Source organism: Elaeis guineensis, chromosome 12, assembly GCF_000442705.2.
Source record: "Elaeis guineensis isolate ETL-2024a chromosome 12, EG11, whole genome shotgun sequence".
NCBI lineage: Eukaryota > Viridiplantae > Streptophyta > Magnoliopsida > Arecales > Arecaceae > Elaeis > Elaeis guineensis.
Window position 1 is genome coordinate 26,583,689 of NC_026004.2, and position 21,509 is coordinate 26,605,197.

Below are 21,509 nucleotides of genomic sequence, written 5' to 3' on the forward strand. Positions count from 1 at the left end.
TAGATAAGGTACCTGAATCCAAGAGATCTATGTATGGGTTTGGTTTGCAAAAGGATGTAGAAATTTTTACGCAATGGTGATCTACTGTGAAAAAATTGAGCTGCACATCTTAATGCGTTTCAATTTGTATCCATTCCATTTTCCCAAAATTTATATCCCTTACTGATTTACATTTAGATGCTTTGAGATTTCTTAAATGATAAAAATTCAGATCATCCCCCCAAGTCATTTGAACATATGCTTCCCTAATCAAGTTCTAGTATCAAGTTTCTGATTATACTCCCCCCATCTCCACTGCCTGGGAAAGTTATTACAAAGTTGATCGAGTCAATATTGTCATCCAGCGCAACCCAGCCTGCAGCTGAACAAAAGCCATCCTTGCACCAACTTCTGCAGGAAAAAAAGCTCTAGACTTCGGGTGCCACGTTCTACAACGGTCAGAAAACTCAGCAAAGAACATGTTCAATCAAAGAATCCACACCTGATTTCATAGATACCATATTGTAATTTCAACAAAGATAGCTAACTTCTGCAGGAAAAAAAGCTCTAGACTTCGGGTGCCACATTCTACAACAGTCAGAAAACTCAGCAAAGAACATGTTCAATCAAAGAATCCACACCTGATTTCATAGATACCGTATTGTAATTTCAACAAAGATAGCTACAACAATTTTATTCTAAGTTAGCAATACATTTTCATACTTTTGTCCCCAAATAATCTATCCTTATCCTATTGCGTGGTTTTCTTCTCAACAATCTGTATAACAATATTCTATCAGAAAAACATATTATTTGACAGAGAACTACAAACTTAAAATTGCATTTCCACTTCCCAGGTGACTATTATAGACATTTCATGCAAATAGACTGGATGGCATTCATTTCCTGAATAGGCAATCACAGCATCTCAGGAGTACCGGAACAAGTTGATGGAAGCTGGAGTTCCTGGAGCACCATTTAGACCTCCTCCCTTCCATGGTTGCTGCTCTTTATAATATTAAACTTGCAGAGGGGGCAGGTTGCATTGATGTATAGCCATTTATCTATGCAGGTACAATGGAAATGATGGCTGCAAGGAAGTTCCCGCAGCTCCACCCCATCTTCATAGGAAGAGAGGCAGATGCAACATTCCTACATGTCACAGAAGAATGTCATATGATGCCTACGTGTCCCATCAGCATAAGCACAAGTTTAACCTTCTAGAACAATCAGGCAAAAGGTAAAGATTTGGGATAGGGGGAAAAAGAAGGAAAACATAAAACAAATCAGGAAATGGGTAATTAAATTTCTTAAAAATAAAAAACTATAGAAATATTTAAATATTTATTTACATGAAATAAAGCATGAGAGAGGCAAAACATTAAACAATAGCAAAACCTATACCATCATCAAGGTTTGTTGACTTAGTTGTATATTTTTTGGTAGAATTTAATTAGGTGCATATAATTTGTATATACATCACAAAACCTGTAATAATTCATGAATAATTGAATTCCTGCTGATTAATTTGTTTAACGTGAATATTTAGAGAATCATTCAACAAGATCTGGAATAGTTTCAGGATTTTTTTTTCCAAAGCATATGCTTTAGATGCGACCATTAATACTCAATCTGCTTTCCTGTCCTTAATTAGCAACAAGTGTGCAGGCTATCCCTAATCACATATAAGAGTAAGTAAACTACTAAACAATTTTTGGAGAAAAAAGTCTGCCTCTTATGTTAAATATAAAGACATGAGATGATGTAGACTCTTGGGCTTCCAACCCTGCCAAAGATGACTTATATTAAGAGTGGTGTTGGCAAAAACCCATGGCACTTTAACAAATATAACAAAACACATATGTGATGGCAGCTAAAATATGTCCAGAACCAGCATATGTTTTAGTGACCATATGGATAACAATGAGAATGAAGGTTCTAAGAAAAATGAGAATGAGTTAGAATTTGATGGCCCCTTGTTAGGCAAGTTGGTTAATGCCCCAGATATCAGTACCTATTAATGCTTAACATTTAGTGTTAGTTAGGAATGCCGCTAAACCCCATCACACGAATAAGAATTCTGCCCAAGAAGGACTTGCCACCTAGTATGCGGCCCTTCATTCCATCTGTTGTTAAATCATTAGTCTCAGAAAATACAAATTTACCTTTAGAGAAGGTTTGATAAGATATAGTATGCATGCCATGTTGGACTAGCATAGCTGGACAACCACCTAATGCAAGTTCAAACCATTCATTTGTTCTAGTAAAGTGACTTCCCTGGAGAATGCAAAAGCAGGAGGGGAAGCCACACAGTTCAGACTGTGAACCGTCAAGAATGATAAACTGAAGAAAAGAAGAGTCAAACAAGATATCCTACCACATCCTCTGCTGAAAGAACATTCTCAATGGGTGGATCACTGCCACACTCGGTCATTATTCCACCAGATGGCCTTGATATGTCACCACCAATTTTTTCAGGATCACCAATTCTTCGGAATTTGTATTTCGGAAGTTGGCGGATGTCTTCATCAGATGCTCCCTCCTGCTTTAAAAAGGAACAAATTCCAAATAAACTATTTAGTCAAACATAAAAGAGTGTATACATAATTTCTAATTTCAACATTTACATCTATAGAAAAATAAATATTTAAGGCAAAGTTAACTGATGTTGGGGCAAAAAGGAAAATTACAGTATAGGTGCATGAGACACATGATTATGTGGGCAACCAATGCTCAGCTTTAACAACAAATGTGTTAGAACATTTAGCTAAGTTTTCAAATGTAACAAGCCTGTTCTGCTAATAGTTTGTAAGCATTCCTTGAGCAGGCCATTGACTACATGAACCCAGTCATGCTATAAATCTCACAAAATGTTTGCCTAAGATGTTATTTTTATATGGCAATTCATACATCAAACTGAGTCAATATCTATAAAAGAAAAGTTAGGTGATACTTGCTCAGAAGGAAAAAAAAACTTCATTTGAAAGTGTGTAAACAAATTTAGCATGAATCCTGCATGAACTGCTAAGCAAAAACAAAATTTTTCAGCCTCATCTCGGTGGTATATCTAAAGGGCAGCCGAGTTAACGAGGCACCCGCCATTGCAAGGTCTGGGAAGGATCAGATGTATACAGCCTTAACACCCATGCAGAGAGTATTTCCATGTTTAGAACCCATGACACCTAGGTCACAATGAGCAGTGCACCAAAGCCCACCCTCTCAATTCAGTGCTATATCTGAAGGCCTTATATTATCAAAAACTTGAAGGCAAAAAAAAGTGTGCAACCTCCATATTTTAGCCTGCAGCAAAGAAAGATATGCATATAATTCCAATTTAAAGTTACACATCATTTAATAAATTAGGGCAAGTCAATATACTGTCAGGTACACATCATGTAATAAAAATTAAGCACATAAACCTACATACCATCTGTGAGAAAATTTTCCTATTTTTCAACATCAGCACATTCACACACACACACACACACAAAAAATCATAGTATAAATACAGGACATGTCAAATGCCCACAATATTTATGATCTGCTTCACTTTCTATTGTCAGTGTTTACTACTCACAGCAACAAGAAGAAAAATGTCAGAACCAAATATGATCCTGACAACAGTTTTCTGGGCACATTGTCATGTTAATGGCCTCAGGAGGGCTGTCTATCATGAGTGAAATAGACAAGCTTTAGTGTGCCACATGGCTCATGCTTAAGCCAGGTCCTGTAACTCAAAAAAAAATTAACATCCTTACCCATCAAACCTCAATCAAGTATAAGGTTGACCTGGTGGCTATCAGCTGTCAATAAAATTCCATTTTCTACTTTAAAATTTCAGATTAGTATCTTCAGTTGGAGATTATATAATTACATTGCAATGATGTTCCATTCAACCAAAATAAGCTTTTGCCATTAGCGGTAAGAAGTTTTATTTACAGTTATAAAATAAGCAGCATTGATCTGTTCTACCTTGTCAAATTTACTTGTGATTGTCATGCTCGAGCACAAAATTGTTAGTCTCAAAACAGAATCAAATTAAAGTGAATTTTAATCTAGAACCAAAATCACATAAACAATATTTTATAGTAAAAGAAGCCTGTCCTTGTGGTTGCTACCTGATCTCCCACAGCATATAAAATTGCAATGATACATGGTAGGCAGCAGCAAACAGCAATGCCAATAACACACGCGAGGGCAACACAAAAAACGACAAAGAACACATCAAATGCCAGAAAAACAATGCAAAGCCTGCAAACAAATCAACTAGGTAACAATTAGAAGTGAAAAAGATAAGTAACAAGCATGTTGAAAGAAGGTCAAAAGAAATATGTAGATATATGATTTGAGAAGGACCAGTAAAGTTGTGGTGCATCACTCGTCAAGGCTTGGCCTCCAGCAGATACCCAATAGAATCCAATAATCCACCAAATGAATGAAAATATCGTGTTTGCAGACTCCAGATGTTTTATAATGCTGCCAAAGAGGGGATGAAAATGAAATCAAACAGACTGACAAAACAACATAACATATATCAACACTTGGCTAGAGAAGAAAAAAAATTGAAAACCTTTAAGACTACAGTTTTGAAAGGGAAGCATACAGAAAATGAGAATTAAAATTCCAGAAAAGAGTTCTACATCACAAACTGTAAGAGTTTCATCATAAATAACAGCCATTTGTCTTCCTTAATTTACGGCTTCACCAGTGAATTTACAAGAGCAGTATAGCATTTGCATTCGACTAAATGATTGCCAACCTCAAAAGACATGTTTTCTACACAAATTGCATCACTAAGACATAAGCATAATACAATTTCATCAGTAGCACGTGAATAAGTAATTATACAGAAGAAAATTTTAAAAAGATCTTTCAGGAAGATCCTAGAGAAGAGGATTTCTGCCATATAATTGTAAAGCAAAAATGATTATCCTGTACACAAAAAACTCCAGATGTTACTTCACAGATTTCCATTTAGATTGTCATCTATTGGTTCATTAAAACCCAGAGAAACTGTCAGCATGAAGCAAACAGATTTGACCATAATGTTATATAGAAAGCTACTGGGAGAGTATTCCAACAGAAAAAAGCTAACCATGGTTGTATACTTGCATGTAAAAGAATAAGTTTTTGGAGTTACTGGTAATCGAGGGGATCATAGACATGACAAGAACTAGAAAGCATACATCTGGAAAACATGGTGTGAAACTGGAGCTTCCTGTGTCAAACTAATAATTTCTAAAAACTAAAGGCTGAAAGGAATGAAGGAATCAATAGTAGGTTATTGATAGATCCTAGAACATCATAAAAGTTGAAATTTTGGTGCAGCTTCTAATGTTTTGCAGCGTTGGCTGTTTTTCTGGAGGAAAAAGAGGAAAAGGATGAGTATAGTCTAATGGTCAAGCAAACAGAAAAAAGATGCAGATAACAACAAATCAGCAGAAGAGATAGGAGAAGATGGAACAATGGGGGGATAGAGACATGGAGCATGCAGAAAGAAAATTATATTTTATTCATGAAATTAAATTCCAAACTTAGAAAATTGAGCCTTAATAAAGCTCTTTCAAATGGTACCTAGGTCACTTTAAAATGTGATTCTGATGATGCTGAAGTTATGGTAAATCTATCAAGATCAAAATTCACTTTTGACACAAATCTACCATATTGTGAATTTTCTAGTAAAGAAAATTCCTAATCAATAAAAAAAATTTGATCTTAATTTACAGAGTTCTATACCAAAAAACCTTGAAAATTATTTTATATAGCATGTTCATATAAATCCATTATAATCAAAATACACTTGAAATCAAATCAACAATAAAACATGTAAATAACAAAGCAACAGATGTCAATAGTTCAGTTGTACTTAATAGAAAATAAAGAACTAGTCACAACGTAGATTAAATGATGATGAAGTTGAGATACTGGGAATGGTGGAAATGAAAGAAAGTAAATATTATAAAAGAAGCTAATATAGTATTTAATTATTAGAATAATAGTTTAACTTCATTATACAGCAAAAGTGTCCCTCCCACTTTAATCTTTCATTTCAAACTAAAAGATACTTGTGTAACTAATTTGAATCGTCATTAGCTAATAATGAGATGAAGATGGGAGTTTCCACGGAATAATTAAGAACAAACATAGGCCTACAAACAAAATCGCCCACTGATGGTGAAATCACTAGAATCACACATGGAACTTTTGGTAAGACTGTAAGAGTCGTATGACACTACTGATGCACTAGGACCAAAGTTTAGCTTAGTACCAAATAATGGTAAGAAAAAAGCCTATAATATACCTACACATATATACATGGCCCAATTGTATCTATCTTTTTGTTCAACTATTGTTAACATCTTTGTGCTCATGCTTTTGACTGAAAGCATGGATACAACTTCCTAGCTGGACTCTGCAGAAAATATGCTTTTTCCATGCATCCAATCCTCCATTATTGACCATACTTATGCCCGTAGTCATTGAGCACTGCATATCTTCTCCAATACAGAAGAGCCAATCACCTTCTCCTAAATTATTTCAATAATATTTAAAATAACAAGCCACATTAACAGATCACAGTCACATGCTCCACTTTAACCAGAATTTTGGGTAGCTTACTGCTGGACGTGTTGAACTTACATGAGAGTTCCTTTTTGATTCTTTTACTAGACCCAAAGACATTATGACGGTACTAGGACATATTCATTTTTCTGTTTACTCTTAATTCTGGTTAGAGATTTGAACGTTTGTTACTTTGGTATTCTGCATCTGTATGTACTTGCAAAGGATGTTTCAGGAAAATAATTAGGGTCTGATTTTCTGAAACTTGGAGAAAATCAGCAGCATTCAAGGAACGAATGGCAACATATATTTCCCATTTTCTGTCTAAAGAATCACTCCTTTTTTCCATTTTCTAATATATTCCAAATCAATGCTTTTGATAATTGATATGACTTTTGGTGTCACTTAGAGTCCAACCATTGTCCCAACATGTAGTTGTCAGTCTACCCCAGAATGTTAACTTGATTGCAAAAAGAAGTTACTTGAATTGGTTTGATGTTCCACAGTGGGTTCAAGGATTTTTTTTTTCTTCCCCCTTTTTTCATGGCCAAGTGATAACCAAGACCCACTTTCTCCCTTATCCAATGTATAATCTTTTGTGCCCCATCATGAGAAACCAAAATCATTCTTTTCTCTACATTATGCTTAGTCTTGAAATTAACTTTCACAGAGTGGATGCATTTTTATATCAACAACGCATCCTCTAGTAAATAAAGCATGCACTAACACCAAAGATTTCTCTAAAAATAAGATGCTAGTAAAATGGTTACTGGTCAAGTTTTCAAATCTTATGTTGCAATCTCCAAGGAAGGGATCTGACCAAACAGATATCTAGATATCCAAGAGAGCCAAACTTTTATTGTAGCAACCATTGGAATATAGAAAAATATTACTATCTTTGTCTAGGCACAGGATTCTCCCTTGGAAGCATGGATAGTTCAAATCACATAACAAATCTGTATTAGATAGTTATAGGATACATATCTATTACTCATTTTAGATATCCTAATTTTTTAATAAATTATAAAAGCACTCCAGATACTTTCTAGATACACTCAAAACACTTCCCCAGTACCTTTGTGAGCAAGGGAGAAGGTTTTTTCTTCTTTTCTTTCTTTATGAATGTTAATCTTTTGATAATGAATAGTTAATTCTAGAGTTTCTGGTGTTGGTAGTGAATCTGTGGAAGTTAACACTATCATATAGAGTACAGACTAGCTTATTGTGATATCCTACCATGCTTTATGTAGCTTTGTAGCTTTACGCACAAGCGTATATGTGAAATTGCCATATCCTAGCTATATTGTATCCTACCTTTTCAAGATTTGTTGTAACGGCATATCCGTATCTTGTATCTAAGTCCATGCTTCACAAGAGTCTCCAAGTTAGACTAGGAAAAAGATAAAAAGTTTCTTTTTTATTTTTACTAGAAACTAGCAATATAAAACAGTGATATGAGAGTGAAACTCTTTTACGATGATTTCTTCATTTGTCTCAAAGGTGGGCAATTACAGTAAGTCATACTTTTATCCTTGCGCAACCACACATAAAATAAGAGTTAGAACATCCCATTTATAAGACATAGAGAGGGATGGCATATTTCTGCATACTTTCTTAACTGATATTCACATTCATCAATGGGAAACAAACTTCAGGAGGTCAAGATATGAAACAAAGAGTAAACACATAAACAAAAATCTTAAAAGACATAATTAGAAACAATAGCATCCAAGTTGCCTCAAGGGAGAAGGCTGTTGAAAATGATCAACGAGATAACATGCAATCAAGGAATTACAAAACAGAATTCCTGATTTCTATTCATTTTCATACTCTTCATTTGCAATTACAAAAAGGTACACGATTTCTGGCCTCTGAACATTCATCTAATTTCAAGTGAGCCAAACTCTATACTTGCTGCCCTTCAGAATTAAGAGAAGAGTTGTCTGACACAACAAACAGTCCTCAATTATTTATAAGGTCATATGCATATATTAAGGAATTATGACTATCCCTTGAAGGGTCTATTTGGTTTCACGAAAGCTAAACTAGAAGTCATGAGTGATCCACATCCAAGATTTGGTACATAAGACAATTAAACAATTACATTTGCCTCCATTTTCAGGTGGTGACTTTAGTAATAAATGTTTCTATTATTATCTCACTACTTTTAACCAAGGACTCAAGTCCCAGTAGATAGCCCGTGGGACTCAAGGGGATGGGATACCATCTCACGTATCAGGACAGGACTGTCCCATTATTTTTCTAGCATTCTGATCGACACGTCTTGAGACATCTTTTATCCCAAGTGTTGGGATAAGATGGGATGGCAGTGCGCCCCATTTCATGAGAAAATTAGAACAACCCTATCCCATGGGATTTAAAACCTTGCTTCTAACATAGTTGAAAAAAGTTTAGCATAGCCATACCTAATTTCTAAGGAAGACCATGGGTAGCAATCAACAATTATGCTTGGTAATATTCAACAAACCTTCACAAAATCCATATCACCACCAAGTGCCCAATTTTAGAAATCATTTCTTTGAAACAATTTTCATTCAACTCACTTCAAGCACTTCTCTCATACTTGATTGCACCAAAACAGACTAAAGGTGAAACAGCAATAGGAAATAAGTTAGTCATACATGAAAAAATCCATTCGAGCATTGCAATCTAGACAAAAATAAAGACATTACCAAAGAAATCTATGGAGAACACTAGTTTTTGGCATAAGAATTGCTATTCTCTCTATATGCCAAGAAGACCTAAATATTATAGTAGTATGAATTTTTCACCTTGCAATTAATGGATGGAGCTTACTTCATCACTTAATTTCTATCCAGCTATTCCAAGAAGTGGGTGCCGGCCTATTGCCACTATCTTGGCACTACTAATTTCTGTCTTTGTAATACATAATTTCTTATCTTTTATTTTTCAACAGCCTTATCCCAACTAGGGCTGGCAAAAATGCGACCCAATCGGTTAACCCAACCAGCATTTGACCCATCTTAAGCAGGTTTAGGTTTGACCTAAATAGGTTCAGATCGTAAATAGATTGATCCGTTTAACTGATTTGATTATATGGCTCAGATTCAAGTTTTGACCTTTTGGCCTATTTAACCCCTATATTAAATGGATCAGGTTGGACTAAATATCCAGTTTAATATCTATCTCATTTAAAATAAATTATAAAGTCAAAAATCGGCTGTCTAAAGTCCACTGTCCATTAAGTCTATTTAAAATTTGAATTGCAATCCATTTAAATTTTCAAACATGTTGCGGCCTGTCGCCAAAGCCTGCAGAGCATGTCTTCCAAAAGAAAAAAAAAAGTGCGTGTTGGGCACCACAACCGCACCCACGTGGTCCCCTTTTCTCTATCTCGCTATGCCCCACCCAAAAAGAATGCCATTCTCCCTCCCCATTTTGCTCTCCTCTCCTTCTCTCCACTAGCCGGCCATCTCTTCTCCCAACATAGCTCAATCTCCCTCTTCAATCTCTAAAAGAAGAAATTGACCCTCACTTCTCCCCTCCATTCTCTACTCCTTGGATCGATCATTTTTCTTCCTCTCCAGAAAGAGTATTGATTGTTTTTTTTTAATTTCTTTTTGGTAGGTAAAGAGGGTGCGATCTCTATTGGGTCTTCCTCTTTTTCTAGGGTTTTGTGAAGAGAAATAGAGATTGGGGTGGGGATGGTGGGGCCATTGAGGCATAGTTTGCCGTAGTGGATGAGTGCAGTGTCGAGGGTGGATTTTGATAGGGCTACCAATTTGTCAAGGTCGGATTCTTCTGCTTTGCCATCTTCTCTGGCTCACCAACAGTTATCATCTTCCAACTTTGATATAGGATTTAGGAACCAGGCACACTCTACAATGGGGGCTGCTTTCCTTTCCACGATTCTCATGAATCCTCTAGATATGGCCAAGGTAAACCTCGATGTCAATCTTGGTGTTTGTTCTTGTGTTAATTCATATATCAGTTTTTATGGATCTTGGAGCTTTAAGAGAGGTTGGTTGTTCATTTTTTGTACATTTTTTTGATCTCTTCCTCCACTTTCCTCCTCTCTACCAAGAAAAGACCTCCACCATCCCTAATCCAAGATCCATGCCCCAGACCCTTAGATAAAGAGGCTGGGTCGGATTGGGTATCTATTTTTTAAACAGGTTAAATGGGTCAGGTCAAGTTATTTATTTATTAAATAGGATAGATTCATGTTTCAAAATTCGACCTATTTAATAAACAGATCTGGTTTAGGTTTGGACTTTTTTGACCTAACCCACATCTGACCCAACAAGTTTATGACTCGACCCAACTCGATTGCCACCGCAAATCCCAACCAACCAAATAGATAACCCTTCTTCCTGGACACACCTCACTCCTGTCCTACAGAGATCCATGTTTATGCCACCTAAATTTAACCATAACATAAACCAAGGGAGTAGCCAATATAGGCATATAGTTCTTACAACAGCACCTCCCACAACAAGAAATAGATTTGTCCTCTCATTTGATGACTCTTTTTCTTATATCAGAGCCTAATCACTTAGATCAAATGAATGTTAAATCAAGCACCCATCTTATATTTAATCTTCACCTACCCAAGCAGCAAGTGATGGCCAGAAAGATTCTCTAGCCTATCATGGGTAATGAGGCCCTCTGATCTTTAAGTGTTATGATGAACCCCAAAGTTAGCAAATCAGCTTAGGAACAGCCTCAGCTTCCCACCTTGTATGATCCATTTGCACCCATTCCATAAATATAAATTCCTAGTCTCCTTAAGGTAAGCGGACATAGGACTTCCTCCAATTGGGCAGAAAACAAATAATGAATTGTTTAATAAGTAAAATAAAAAAAAATGATAATATGTTTGATGATGAACACACACACAAAAAAAAAAAAAAAGAAACTAAGGCTAAAACTGTCTTCTTGAAAAGATAGTTTTAAAATAAGCTGAATATTAGAAAATTCCTGAACCTTTGCAATTATAACCAATGGGTGCATAACAAAGAATATCCTTAACTCTGTTGGACTACAAAGGGTCTGCTTACCACATAAGACAAATGTGATGGTTGCTACTTGCTAGTCAATCAAGACCAAGAAATGCTTTTTCTATGAGTGGTAAGGAATTTGTTTCATATATGTGTGTGTGTCCATATATATATATAGACACACACACACACACAGATATATATATATATATATACACATATACATGTACATATATGTATATGTACGTGTACATATATGAATATGTATATGTACGTGTACATATATGTATATGTATATGTACATGTACATGTACATATATGTATATGTATATGTACACATACATACACACACACACACACATATGTAACACACACACACATATACATATACATATATTCATATACATATACATATATATATATATATTCATATACATACACACACACACACATATATATATATATATATATGTATATGAATCATATATATATATATATATATGTGTGTGTGTGTGCGCGCGCGCGCGCGCGTGTGTGTATATGCATATGTATATGTATATATATATATGTATATGTATATATATAGAGTATTAGGTTTTTTCGTAAATATATTTATTCTATAGTTTGATTTATTCATGAAATTAGGAAAACTAAACACCTAAAAGAAACGTAGAAATGTATCTACGCTATCAGTACAAAGATTCACCTAACCCTTCACATAAATATGGAAACATATAACAAAGACATATTCCATTTTTCCTCATGTAAATACTAATCTCCAATGTTTGGACCCACTCCTAAACCAATCTACAGCTAAGCGAGTCACAACTTCTGACTGGTCCATATCAGAGCATTAGCTAAACAATCTTTCCTCCTCACAATCACTGCCATACAAGATTCTCTGACCATCCTCAAGAAGGATACAACAAATTGACCATGAAAACCTAACATGACAATGACAATGGTAATTTCTTTATTGAGGATAATTTCTGATTTTCACACCTTGATTTCATTGATCTCCAATAGGAGTATTTGTATATTACAATGCCAGCAATTACAATAATTACAAGAAAAAGGAACATCTTGATTACATACTCAATAAGGCCAAAAAATCAAAAGTAGAATTGCTAAACAAAGAGAAACCAAAAATAGGTGTGCTGGCTAAATATGAATATATGTTGACTTACTAAACATAGAAAGAAAACAAATAAGAGTATATGCCAAAAATAGAGCGATGAGGTGGAATGAATATGTGCTGACACACCCCCTCAAGATGAAGAGTCAGGACCACGAATCTTCAACTTGACCCTTAGGAACCTAAAATGTGAGGTACCCAAGGGCTTGGTGAGAATATCGGCAAGCTGATCTTGGGTGGAGATGAACTGAACAGATAGTTGATGTCGTACAACACGCTCACGAACGAAATGAAAATCAATTTCGACATGCTTCATGCGAGCATGGAAGACAAGATTGATCGAGAGATAAGTGGCCCCAATATTGTCACACCATAGAATGGGGGGGCCATGTAAGGGATAGCCAAGTTCTTGAAACAATGACTCAAGCCAGATTAGTTCAGCTTATGCATCTGCTAAGGCCTTGTATTCAGATTCTGTGGATGATCGAGCAACTGTCTTCTGTTTACGAGATGTCCATGAAATAAGATTGGGGTCAAAAAAAAATTGTATAGCCCCCAGTGGAACGCCTATCAGTCCCACTACCTATCCAATCTGCATCGGAGAAGGCTTGAAGAGAGCGAAAGGTTGATCTCTGAATTTGTAACCCATGATCAGCTGTAGCTTGAAGGTACCGTAAGATGCGCTTGACCATAACCCAGTGATCAAAACTAGGAGACTGCATAAACTGACATACTTTATTCACTGCAAAGAAAATGTCAGGGCGTGTCAATGTAACATACTGAAGAGCTCCAACAATGGAGCGATACTGTGTAGGGTTTGGATAAGGAGCACCCCTTGAATCAGAACCCTGTGTCATGGCCATTGGGATCTGAACAGGTTTACAATCAACCATGCCTGCTTTTGAAAGAAGATCTCTAATATAGCGGGTTTGAGATAATAATAATCCGGTAGAGTTTTGAACAGCCTCAATTCCTAAGAAAAAATGAAGATCACCAAGATCCTTAATGAAGAATTCTGTAGCAAGCTGACGAAGAAGTAGAGAGACCTGACTGGAGTCATTGTTAGTTACCAAAATATCATCAACATAGACGAACACATAGAGGATATGAGAGTTCGTCCTCAAAATAAATAATGAAGGATCAGTTTTGCTGGCAACAAATCCTAGTCTGAGAAGAAACTCGGAGAGACGGTGAAACCAGGCACGGGGTGCTTGTTTTAATCCGTATAGAGATTTGTGAAAATGACAGACATAATCTGGATGATCACGATCTTCAAATCCTGGAGGTTGTGACATGTAGACTTCCTCTGTCAGGTTGCCATGCAGAAAAGCGTTATGAACATCTAATTGCTTGATGGACCAACCTTGAGAGATGACAATACTTAGAACAGTCCGAATGGTGGTAGGTTTGATAACTGGACTGAATGTCTCATTGTAATCAAGACCAAGCTGCTGGTGGAATTCTTTTGCAACTAAGTGCGCTTTATAGCGTTTGAGAGAGCCATCAGCCTTTCTTTTGATCCTGTACACCCATTTACACCCAACCAAATTTTTTTGTTGAGATGAACGTGGAACAAGAGACCACGTACCATTACGAACTAAAGCATTAAACTCCTCAGTCATTGCAGCACGCCACACAGAGTGTTTAGATGCCTGAGTATAACAAGTAGGTTCTATGGTGAAGATAGTACTAGTGAGGGTGGATGGTTGTTTGGGACGGGATCGAAGCACCATGGAATGTGTACGGATGGGTTGGGTAGGTTGTTTAAAAGAGGTTGTCTTGCTGGGAACTTGTCATGGGGGAAGATATGGGAAGGGAGCGCTTTGTAGATAAGGGATTGCAATAGGGGTCAGTAAGTAATCTGGTCCGAACAGGTACAAAGTCTGTAGTACTAGAGGGGCTGGAAAGGAGAATGGTCATGGGAGGAGGTGCTGGGGCAGACCGAGACATGGGATTGCAACCGATGGTGAGGTGGACAACTGAGGCAAAGAAGATGGAGGAATGGATGGTGGAGGGTTGGCCTCTTGTAAAGGTCGAAGTGATGTAACACCCCATGGCAGGAAAGAGAGAGATGGTGGTGGTGGACAATCCAATGGAGAGTGAAATTGAAAAGGAAAGATAGATTCGTCAAAGCGAACATATCTAGCGATATATGTACGATTTATTTTCACATCAAGACATCGATAGGCACTATGAGAGAGACTATAGCCGAGAAACACACACGGTTGAGAGCGGTACTTCATTTTATGATGATTGTAAGGACGAAGAAAGGGAAAGCATAGACACCCAAAAATTCGTAGGAAGGCATAGGATGGTGGTTTATTGTAAACAAGTTCGAAGGGAGATACACCACTAGAGACTTTAGATGGCATCCTATTAATGAGAAATACAGCCGTTTCAAAGGCATAGTGCCAGTACAACATGGGTACAGATGCATGAGCAAGAAGAGACAGACCGATTTTCGTAATATGACGGTGACGACGTTCAACAGCCCCTTGTTGCTCGTGGGTGTGGGGAGCTGCGATACAATGGGTAATGCCACTTTTATTAAAAATTTGAGGAAGAGAGCGAAACTCCCCTCCCCAGTCAGTTTGGATTGATTTAATAGTACGAGAGAAATGTCGTTCAACCAAAGCTTAAAATCGTAAGAAAATAGAGAACACATCAGATTTGCGCATTAATGGATAGAACCAAATATATTTACTGTGGTCATCAACAAAAATTACATAGTAGCGGTGTCCTAACAAAGATGGAGTAAGAGAAGGACTCCAAACATCATTATAAATGAGGTCTAATGGAAATTGACTACGACGATGGGACGGAGATAAGTGCAACTTACTGGACTTGCCTAACTGACACGAGGGACAAAGAGGAAGAAGATATGTAGACTTACAGGGGAGATTATTGGTCTTCACCATGGAGCGAAGCAAGCGATAATGAAGATGGCCCAAACGGTTGTACCAGCCATCAAGAGTGGTGCTCTCGGCCATGTGAATAGATGCGGACAAAGAAGAAGGGCTGGAACGGAGAGTGTATAATCCTCCTTCACTCAGATCGGATAATACTGTGGTCTTGGTGGTTCGATCTTTCACAAAAAAATGATATGGGTGAAATTCAAAAAAGACATTATTATCTTTTGCAAACTGTTGTACAGAAAGTAAATTTTTAGAAATAGAGGGAACGTGTAAGATGTTAGATAATTAAAAAAAAAGAGAAGAGGAGGAAAAAAAGAACCATAACCAATATGTGATATATGTAATCCCTTACCATTGCCTACATGCACCTGATCAGGACCAGTGTACTCAGCATAGGAGGACATAGAATGAATGTCAAGAATAATATGGTGAGATGCTCCTGTATCAGGGTACCAAGTGAGGACGGTGGATGGGTGAGGGGTAGGGAGAAGTGACGGATTAGGGTGATGGTGAGATGGATTTGGATTTGGGTATGGTGAATATGAGAAATTTGCATTGGATTGTGGTAAATATGGATAGGACTACTAAGGACGATAGAAGCAGGTGGCATTAGAGTGGTTGCTACGATTGCAAAAGGAGCACCATTGAGAACCACGACCACCAGGTGAACCAAAATGACCACGACCTCGATCAAACCTGCCACGCCCCCCACAACCTCGATTAAAGCCACGGCCAATAGAGGGCCTAAGGTCAGTAGAAAAATGGGGGGACCATTGAGCGGTATTGGCGATAGGATTGGTAGAAGTAGTATCAGCAATGGTTAATTTTCTGAATGCCCGCATGCTTTCATGGCTAAGTAATAGCCCATGAAGTTCAGTATATGTCGGAGGAGTATGTCGATTAAGAATACCAGGGACCGCATCTTGTAGATCATCACATAGAGCACGCAGCACATGTAGATTAAATTCAGTAGGCTTGAGGGCATTACCAGATGCAGCAAGTTCATCAGCCACAGCTTTTGCACGTCGGAGCAGAGAGGTGACGGTCTCTTCTGATTTTTGACGAAGATTCTGCAACTCCAGATGCAGAGACATGAGTCGGGTAGGAGATGCTGAACCAAAGGCTTCATGAAGAGTGCTCTAGCACTCAAAACTGATTTCTTTGTCAAGAAGAAGGGGAACCAAATCTTCAGATAATGAAGCAATGAGAAGACTTACGAGTTGGGCATTTTGTTGTTGCCAGGCTGCAGTGACAATAGGATCGGTGGGCTGTGGGTGAGAACCATCGAGGAACCCAAATAAACCTTGACCTTTTAAGAAGGGAGTAATTTGTTTTCTCCAGATTAAAAAATTGGAGGTATTCAACTTGATGGATAGAAAATGCTGTGCAGATAGAAAGGTGAGAAGGATCGTTGTGATTGATGGAGGAGGAGAAGAGGGATTGGAGGAGGTGGAGATAGATGAACTGGTGGCCATGAGAGAGCACTGAAGGAGGAGGAAGAAGGGATGCTCGTTGGAGCTTCAGGGCTCTAATACCATGATAATGGTAATTTCTTTATTGAGAATAATTTCTGATTTTCACACCTTGATTTCATTGATCTCCAATAGGAGTATTTGTATATTACAATACCAGCAATTACAGTAATTACAAGAAAAAGGAACATCTTGATTACATACTCAGTAAGGCTAAAGAACCAAAAGTAGAATTGCTAAACAAAGAGAAACCAAAAATAGGTGTGCAGGCTAAATATGAATATATGTTGACTTACTAAACATAGAAAGAAAATAAATATGAATATATGTTGACTTACTAAACATAGAAAGAAAATAAATAAAAATATATGCCAAAAGTACAGCGATGAGGTGGAATGAATATGTGCTGACAGACAAACATCTAAAATATTTTTCTCCTTACTTTTCCTAGCTATTGTTCGAAAAAACTAGACAAAAAAAATAAGGCATACGACAAAAAAAAATAGCAGAATCTCAAAAGATTGTAATTAACTCTTATACCTGGTCCCCTCCTCATCCTGCCCTTGCTCAGCGTCATAACCACCACCTTCCTCCACCTCCCTCGGCGAGCTCGGCCCCGAACTCCCCCGACCCCCAATCCCTCCATCCTCCGAACCCTCCTCCCGCTGCGACGGATGCCTCCGCCGGTACTCAATGCACACACAAACCACATGCAGCACGCACTGCAGCGCATACCCTCCGATCCACAGCCTCAGCGGCATCGATGGCCTCTCCTGCCGGCTCAGCACCAGAACCCCCGCCGCCGCCGCCACGAACGCCAGGTTCCAGAGGATATCAAGGAAGACGACGGGCCTCGAGTAGGCCCAGTCTCTCTGCCGCTCCTCCAGCTGCTCCGCCGCCGCCTCCCGCACCAGCATCGACGGCTCCCGCATCATCCGCCGGCTGCTCGCCCGCCGAAGGAACCGCGCGGCCCCCCGCAGGCTCGGACGCCTCCCATTCCGCCGCCCCCTGTCGTCCCCGCCGCCGCTGCGGGTGCCGAGGAGCGGGGCCGGGTCGATGGTGGCGCCCCCAATCGGATTCAACGATCTCGTCGACGACATCAACAGAGATCCAAGAAAGCAATTTGTTACCAAATCGATCTCAATCCAAGCCCGAATCAACCGGAGAAGAACCCTCAAAAATTCACGATCGGAGAGGAGAAGTGGGAATTGCTGGAGAAGAAAACTAGGTCTGGGATCGGCGAGCGCTTCACGTTTTTTTTTTAAAACCAATAATTGAATTTCGGTGTTTTCTTCGGGGTTAAAATGTTTGGAATTCTAGGGGCGGTTCACCGCGGTTACGAGGGTTCGGTTTCTCGTCTTATTGGTCTTTTATTTACAGGGAGGGAGGAGGGTGGAGGGGGGAAGGAGGTGGAAACGGAAAGAAGGATTGAATGTGAACTGGAAAACATGGAACATCGACCAGGGGACCAATCATAACATTATATTTGGATAAGGTAGTTAGGCCCCGCCAGGTTCGGTGTCTGGCGTGTAGGACCGACGGATTGACTGATAGTTACCAAGAAAGGTTGTTGGGAGATTGATCCGTTTATTGCGGAATCCTAGGTATGAGTTTGAATAACAGTTGCCATAATTGTTTAGACAATTGGCCACCATACAACAGGAAAGTGCAGGTTTGCCCTACAATTCATCTTTCTATCACCACCATGGATATTCTTTTTGAGGTTGTTTGGATGGATTGACTAAAAATATCATTGAATTCATAGATTAAATTAATAAAATTAGTTAAAAAATTATCTAGGATTGCTTTTGGAATAGACTAGTCAGAATTTCATAAGAAGAAAAAAAAAAAAAAAAGCTTAGTAGATTTTTTTTTTTTGTAAGATTTAGACTCGCCCGCTCTAAAATCAATCTTTAATAGTCATGGATACAAGTCTAATCTAACTTATAAATTTATTATCTAACTGATTTTACTAACCCAATCTACTAATCTAATGAAATTTTCAGCCTTTTTTTGCATATAGACCCATAGAGTAAGATAATTTCTAGTCTCTACTTCCTCTTTATATCATACATGACTCCATCCCCAACAACTATAGCCATGATGGAAGGGCTAAATGATTCAACCTTGCAAATGAAAAAAATAGATATGCTTTAATGAGTCATCACTAACTTGAGAATCGATATAAAAAAAAATGGACTTGATTGGAGCTTTTCAAAAATACATCTTAGATGATGCAGTATCATAGATGAAGAAGTGGCAAGACTTGATGAGGACAAAAATAACATGGTTGCTGAGGCAAAAGCAGCGCTCACAACGTGATGATAAGGAGTTCAGTCATTCACTTACTTGCAAATTAGAAAAGATCTCTTATTCTATTGAAATCATTTATTCAATATATTGAGATATAAAAATATAATATAGATTAGGTTGGTAGCAATTTTGACAGCCCAACCGATTCAAATAGTTCCAACTGTGGAATTTGTTTACTTATTATAAACAGCAGAGATTTATATTTTGAAAATTAATAGTACTTCTAATATTAATTTAAGAGCCTCCCCGTATAGCCAAAGAATCAAATTAGTTAAAATATATTTAAAACAAGGAAATCTTCTTAATAGTTATAGAACTAAGCCATTATTTTCTTAAGAGTGTTGTCATGTTTCCTCAAGAGAATCTCCTGAAAGGGTGTAAAACCTAGTTTCTAGTTTGATGGATAAAGGGTTCAATCATTATTTAGGCCAAAATGTCATCTTTAACATTACTAGTACCCAAAAAGGTATGTTACAATTATTTTAGAGAGTTTTTAGGCTGTAAAGCATTTTCTAGTTTTGCATCGATGGTAACAAAATAGATTATTTTATTCAAATGAGACTAATGATTATTCATAATAACTAGGGTCAGAGCCATAAGCACCCCTTCTCCCTTTCTTCTTCATTGCAAAATTTCTTATAATATATGGACTATGCTCTAACTGATCTTGTTCCTCAACCTTTCCAAGAAAATGATAGACTTCCACCACAAGTAAATTGATAACCTCCCTAAATTAATTCATAATGGCTAGATAGTTATCTCATAGCTTAATCTAAACCTTTAACCTTTTGGAAGAAATTGTTGCACATTCTATTTAAATAAAATAATTATCTATATGTAGGTATTTTCAAATGTATAAATTGCATATATTGTATACATATAGGTACTAACAACTTTGTAGTGTTTGAATTAGAAGTGAAGAGAAAAACATAGAGATATTAAATAAGACATCTGCGTTAGGGTCACTATATATACATTGAAGTGTTTATTTATAGGGTTGTTTATGTGTATACTCTCCTAAATATTCAAATTTATATAAATAATTTTTTAAAAATTATATATATATATATATATATTCCATCATAAAATATTTATTTTATATGTATACCCTTCTTTTTTCTTATTCTTTGCATATGTACCCACATCATCTAATATTTAAAATTAAAATGACTAAAATATCCTTATAGATAGATGTGCAAAAAGAATAATTTATAAGGATATATATGTAAATGATAATTTTACAAGGGTATTCATATAAATTTAAATATTTGAAAGGATATACATGTAAAAAAACTCTAAACATAAACACACCTCTCTTGATTTGTTAATTCTTTCCTTATTTTAATGAAAGAAAAATTAATATGCACAACTAAAATAATGAATATACCTAATTTATTGATTTACATAGATAAAAAAATATTTTTATCAAATGATATATCAAAGTTATTTTATCTAAAAAATAGACAAACCATAACCATCCATGTTTCCTCTTATGTATAACAATATGTTTCTGAGAAAAGTATGTAAATCTAATGTTAGATGGATTGCTTATATATTTGCACATAATAGACATAGTCGTGGGTTTGAACATTAGGTAATAATGAGATTTTGTAATGTGGCTTTGGGCACTATATCGAGCAGTTAGCAAAGTTTGCCTTATCAAGTGCTTTGTCGGAGTTTACCTTGCTAGATGAAGGAAGACTTGGTAGGCCTCTTTTTTTGGCCTCTCTATCCTTCTTGAGCTTTTAGCTTCGATATTCCATGTGCAGAGTCACTACAAAAATATGGTGTATTAGTAACGGCTATTAATTACGGTAAACCAGCCATTGCTAGTGGAGATATTTATTGAAAAATAATTACAATAAAAAAAAATCATTATTAAAGAATCAAAGATCTATTAGTGACAAAATGTCACTAGTGACGGCAAAGCTGTCGTTATAAATCTTAAGTTTTAAATATATATTTATTTAATCTTTAGTAGTTATTAGCAATGACTTTAGTGACATAGATTCGTCGTCGCTAATGCAAAGCCTTAAAACACCCCCCCTTTCTCAATCGATTTTTTTTCACTGTGCCCCTGCATCCCCCACCCTTTCCCCACCTCTGGCCCCCCTTTTTCTGCTGCCGCACCATCGAAACCATGCCAGAGCCC

At 37.1% G+C, this 21,509-nt stretch overlaps 1 protein-coding gene across 4 annotated transcripts; it reads right to left on the reverse strand.

Moving 5' to 3' along the window:
- Window positions 1-600: 600 nt before the first annotated feature.
- On the reverse strand, window positions 601-18,467 carry LOC105054607 (E3 ubiquitin-protein ligase At4g11680). Of its 4 annotated transcripts, none has more exons than XM_010936166.4 (5): window positions 17,585-18,454; window positions 4,336-4,455; window positions 4,098-4,230; window positions 2,357-2,521; window positions 601-1,131 (listed from the first exon to the last, which is right to left on the reverse strand). In XM_010936166.4, the coding sequence occupies exons 1-5, from the start codon at window positions 18,142-18,144 to the stop codon at window positions 958-960; spliced, it is 1,152 nt and encodes a 383-aa protein (XP_010934468.1). In that variant the 5' UTR covers window positions 18,145-18,454; the 3' UTR covers window positions 601-957. The 4 variants fall into 4 exon arrangements, with proteins under 4 accessions (XP_010934468.1, XP_010934467.1, XP_073102828.1 ...); XM_010936165.4 differs by having other exon boundaries at window positions 2,357-2,524; window positions 17,585-18,453; XM_073246727.1 differs by lacking the exon at window positions 601-1,131 and adding an exon at window positions 1,149-2,256 and having other exon boundaries at window positions 17,585-18,467.
- Window positions 18,468-21,509: the final 3,042 nt, after the last annotated feature.

Bases quoted from the DNA above. Each gene is read 5' to 3' on its own strand.
- LOC105054607 (XM_073246726.1), bottom strand. From the start codon at position 18,144: ATGTCGTCGACGAGATCGTTGAATCCGATTGGGGGCGCCACCATCGAC. The intron at 4,456-17,584 runs GTATAAGAGTTA...CCTCTTTGGCAG, and splicing joins CAGGATGAGGAGGGGACCAG to CATTATAAAACATCTGGAGT. The intron at 2,257-2,356 runs GTAGGATATCTT...TGCATTCTCCAG, and splicing joins TTCTTTCAGCAGAGGATGTG to GGAAGTCACTTTACTAGAAC.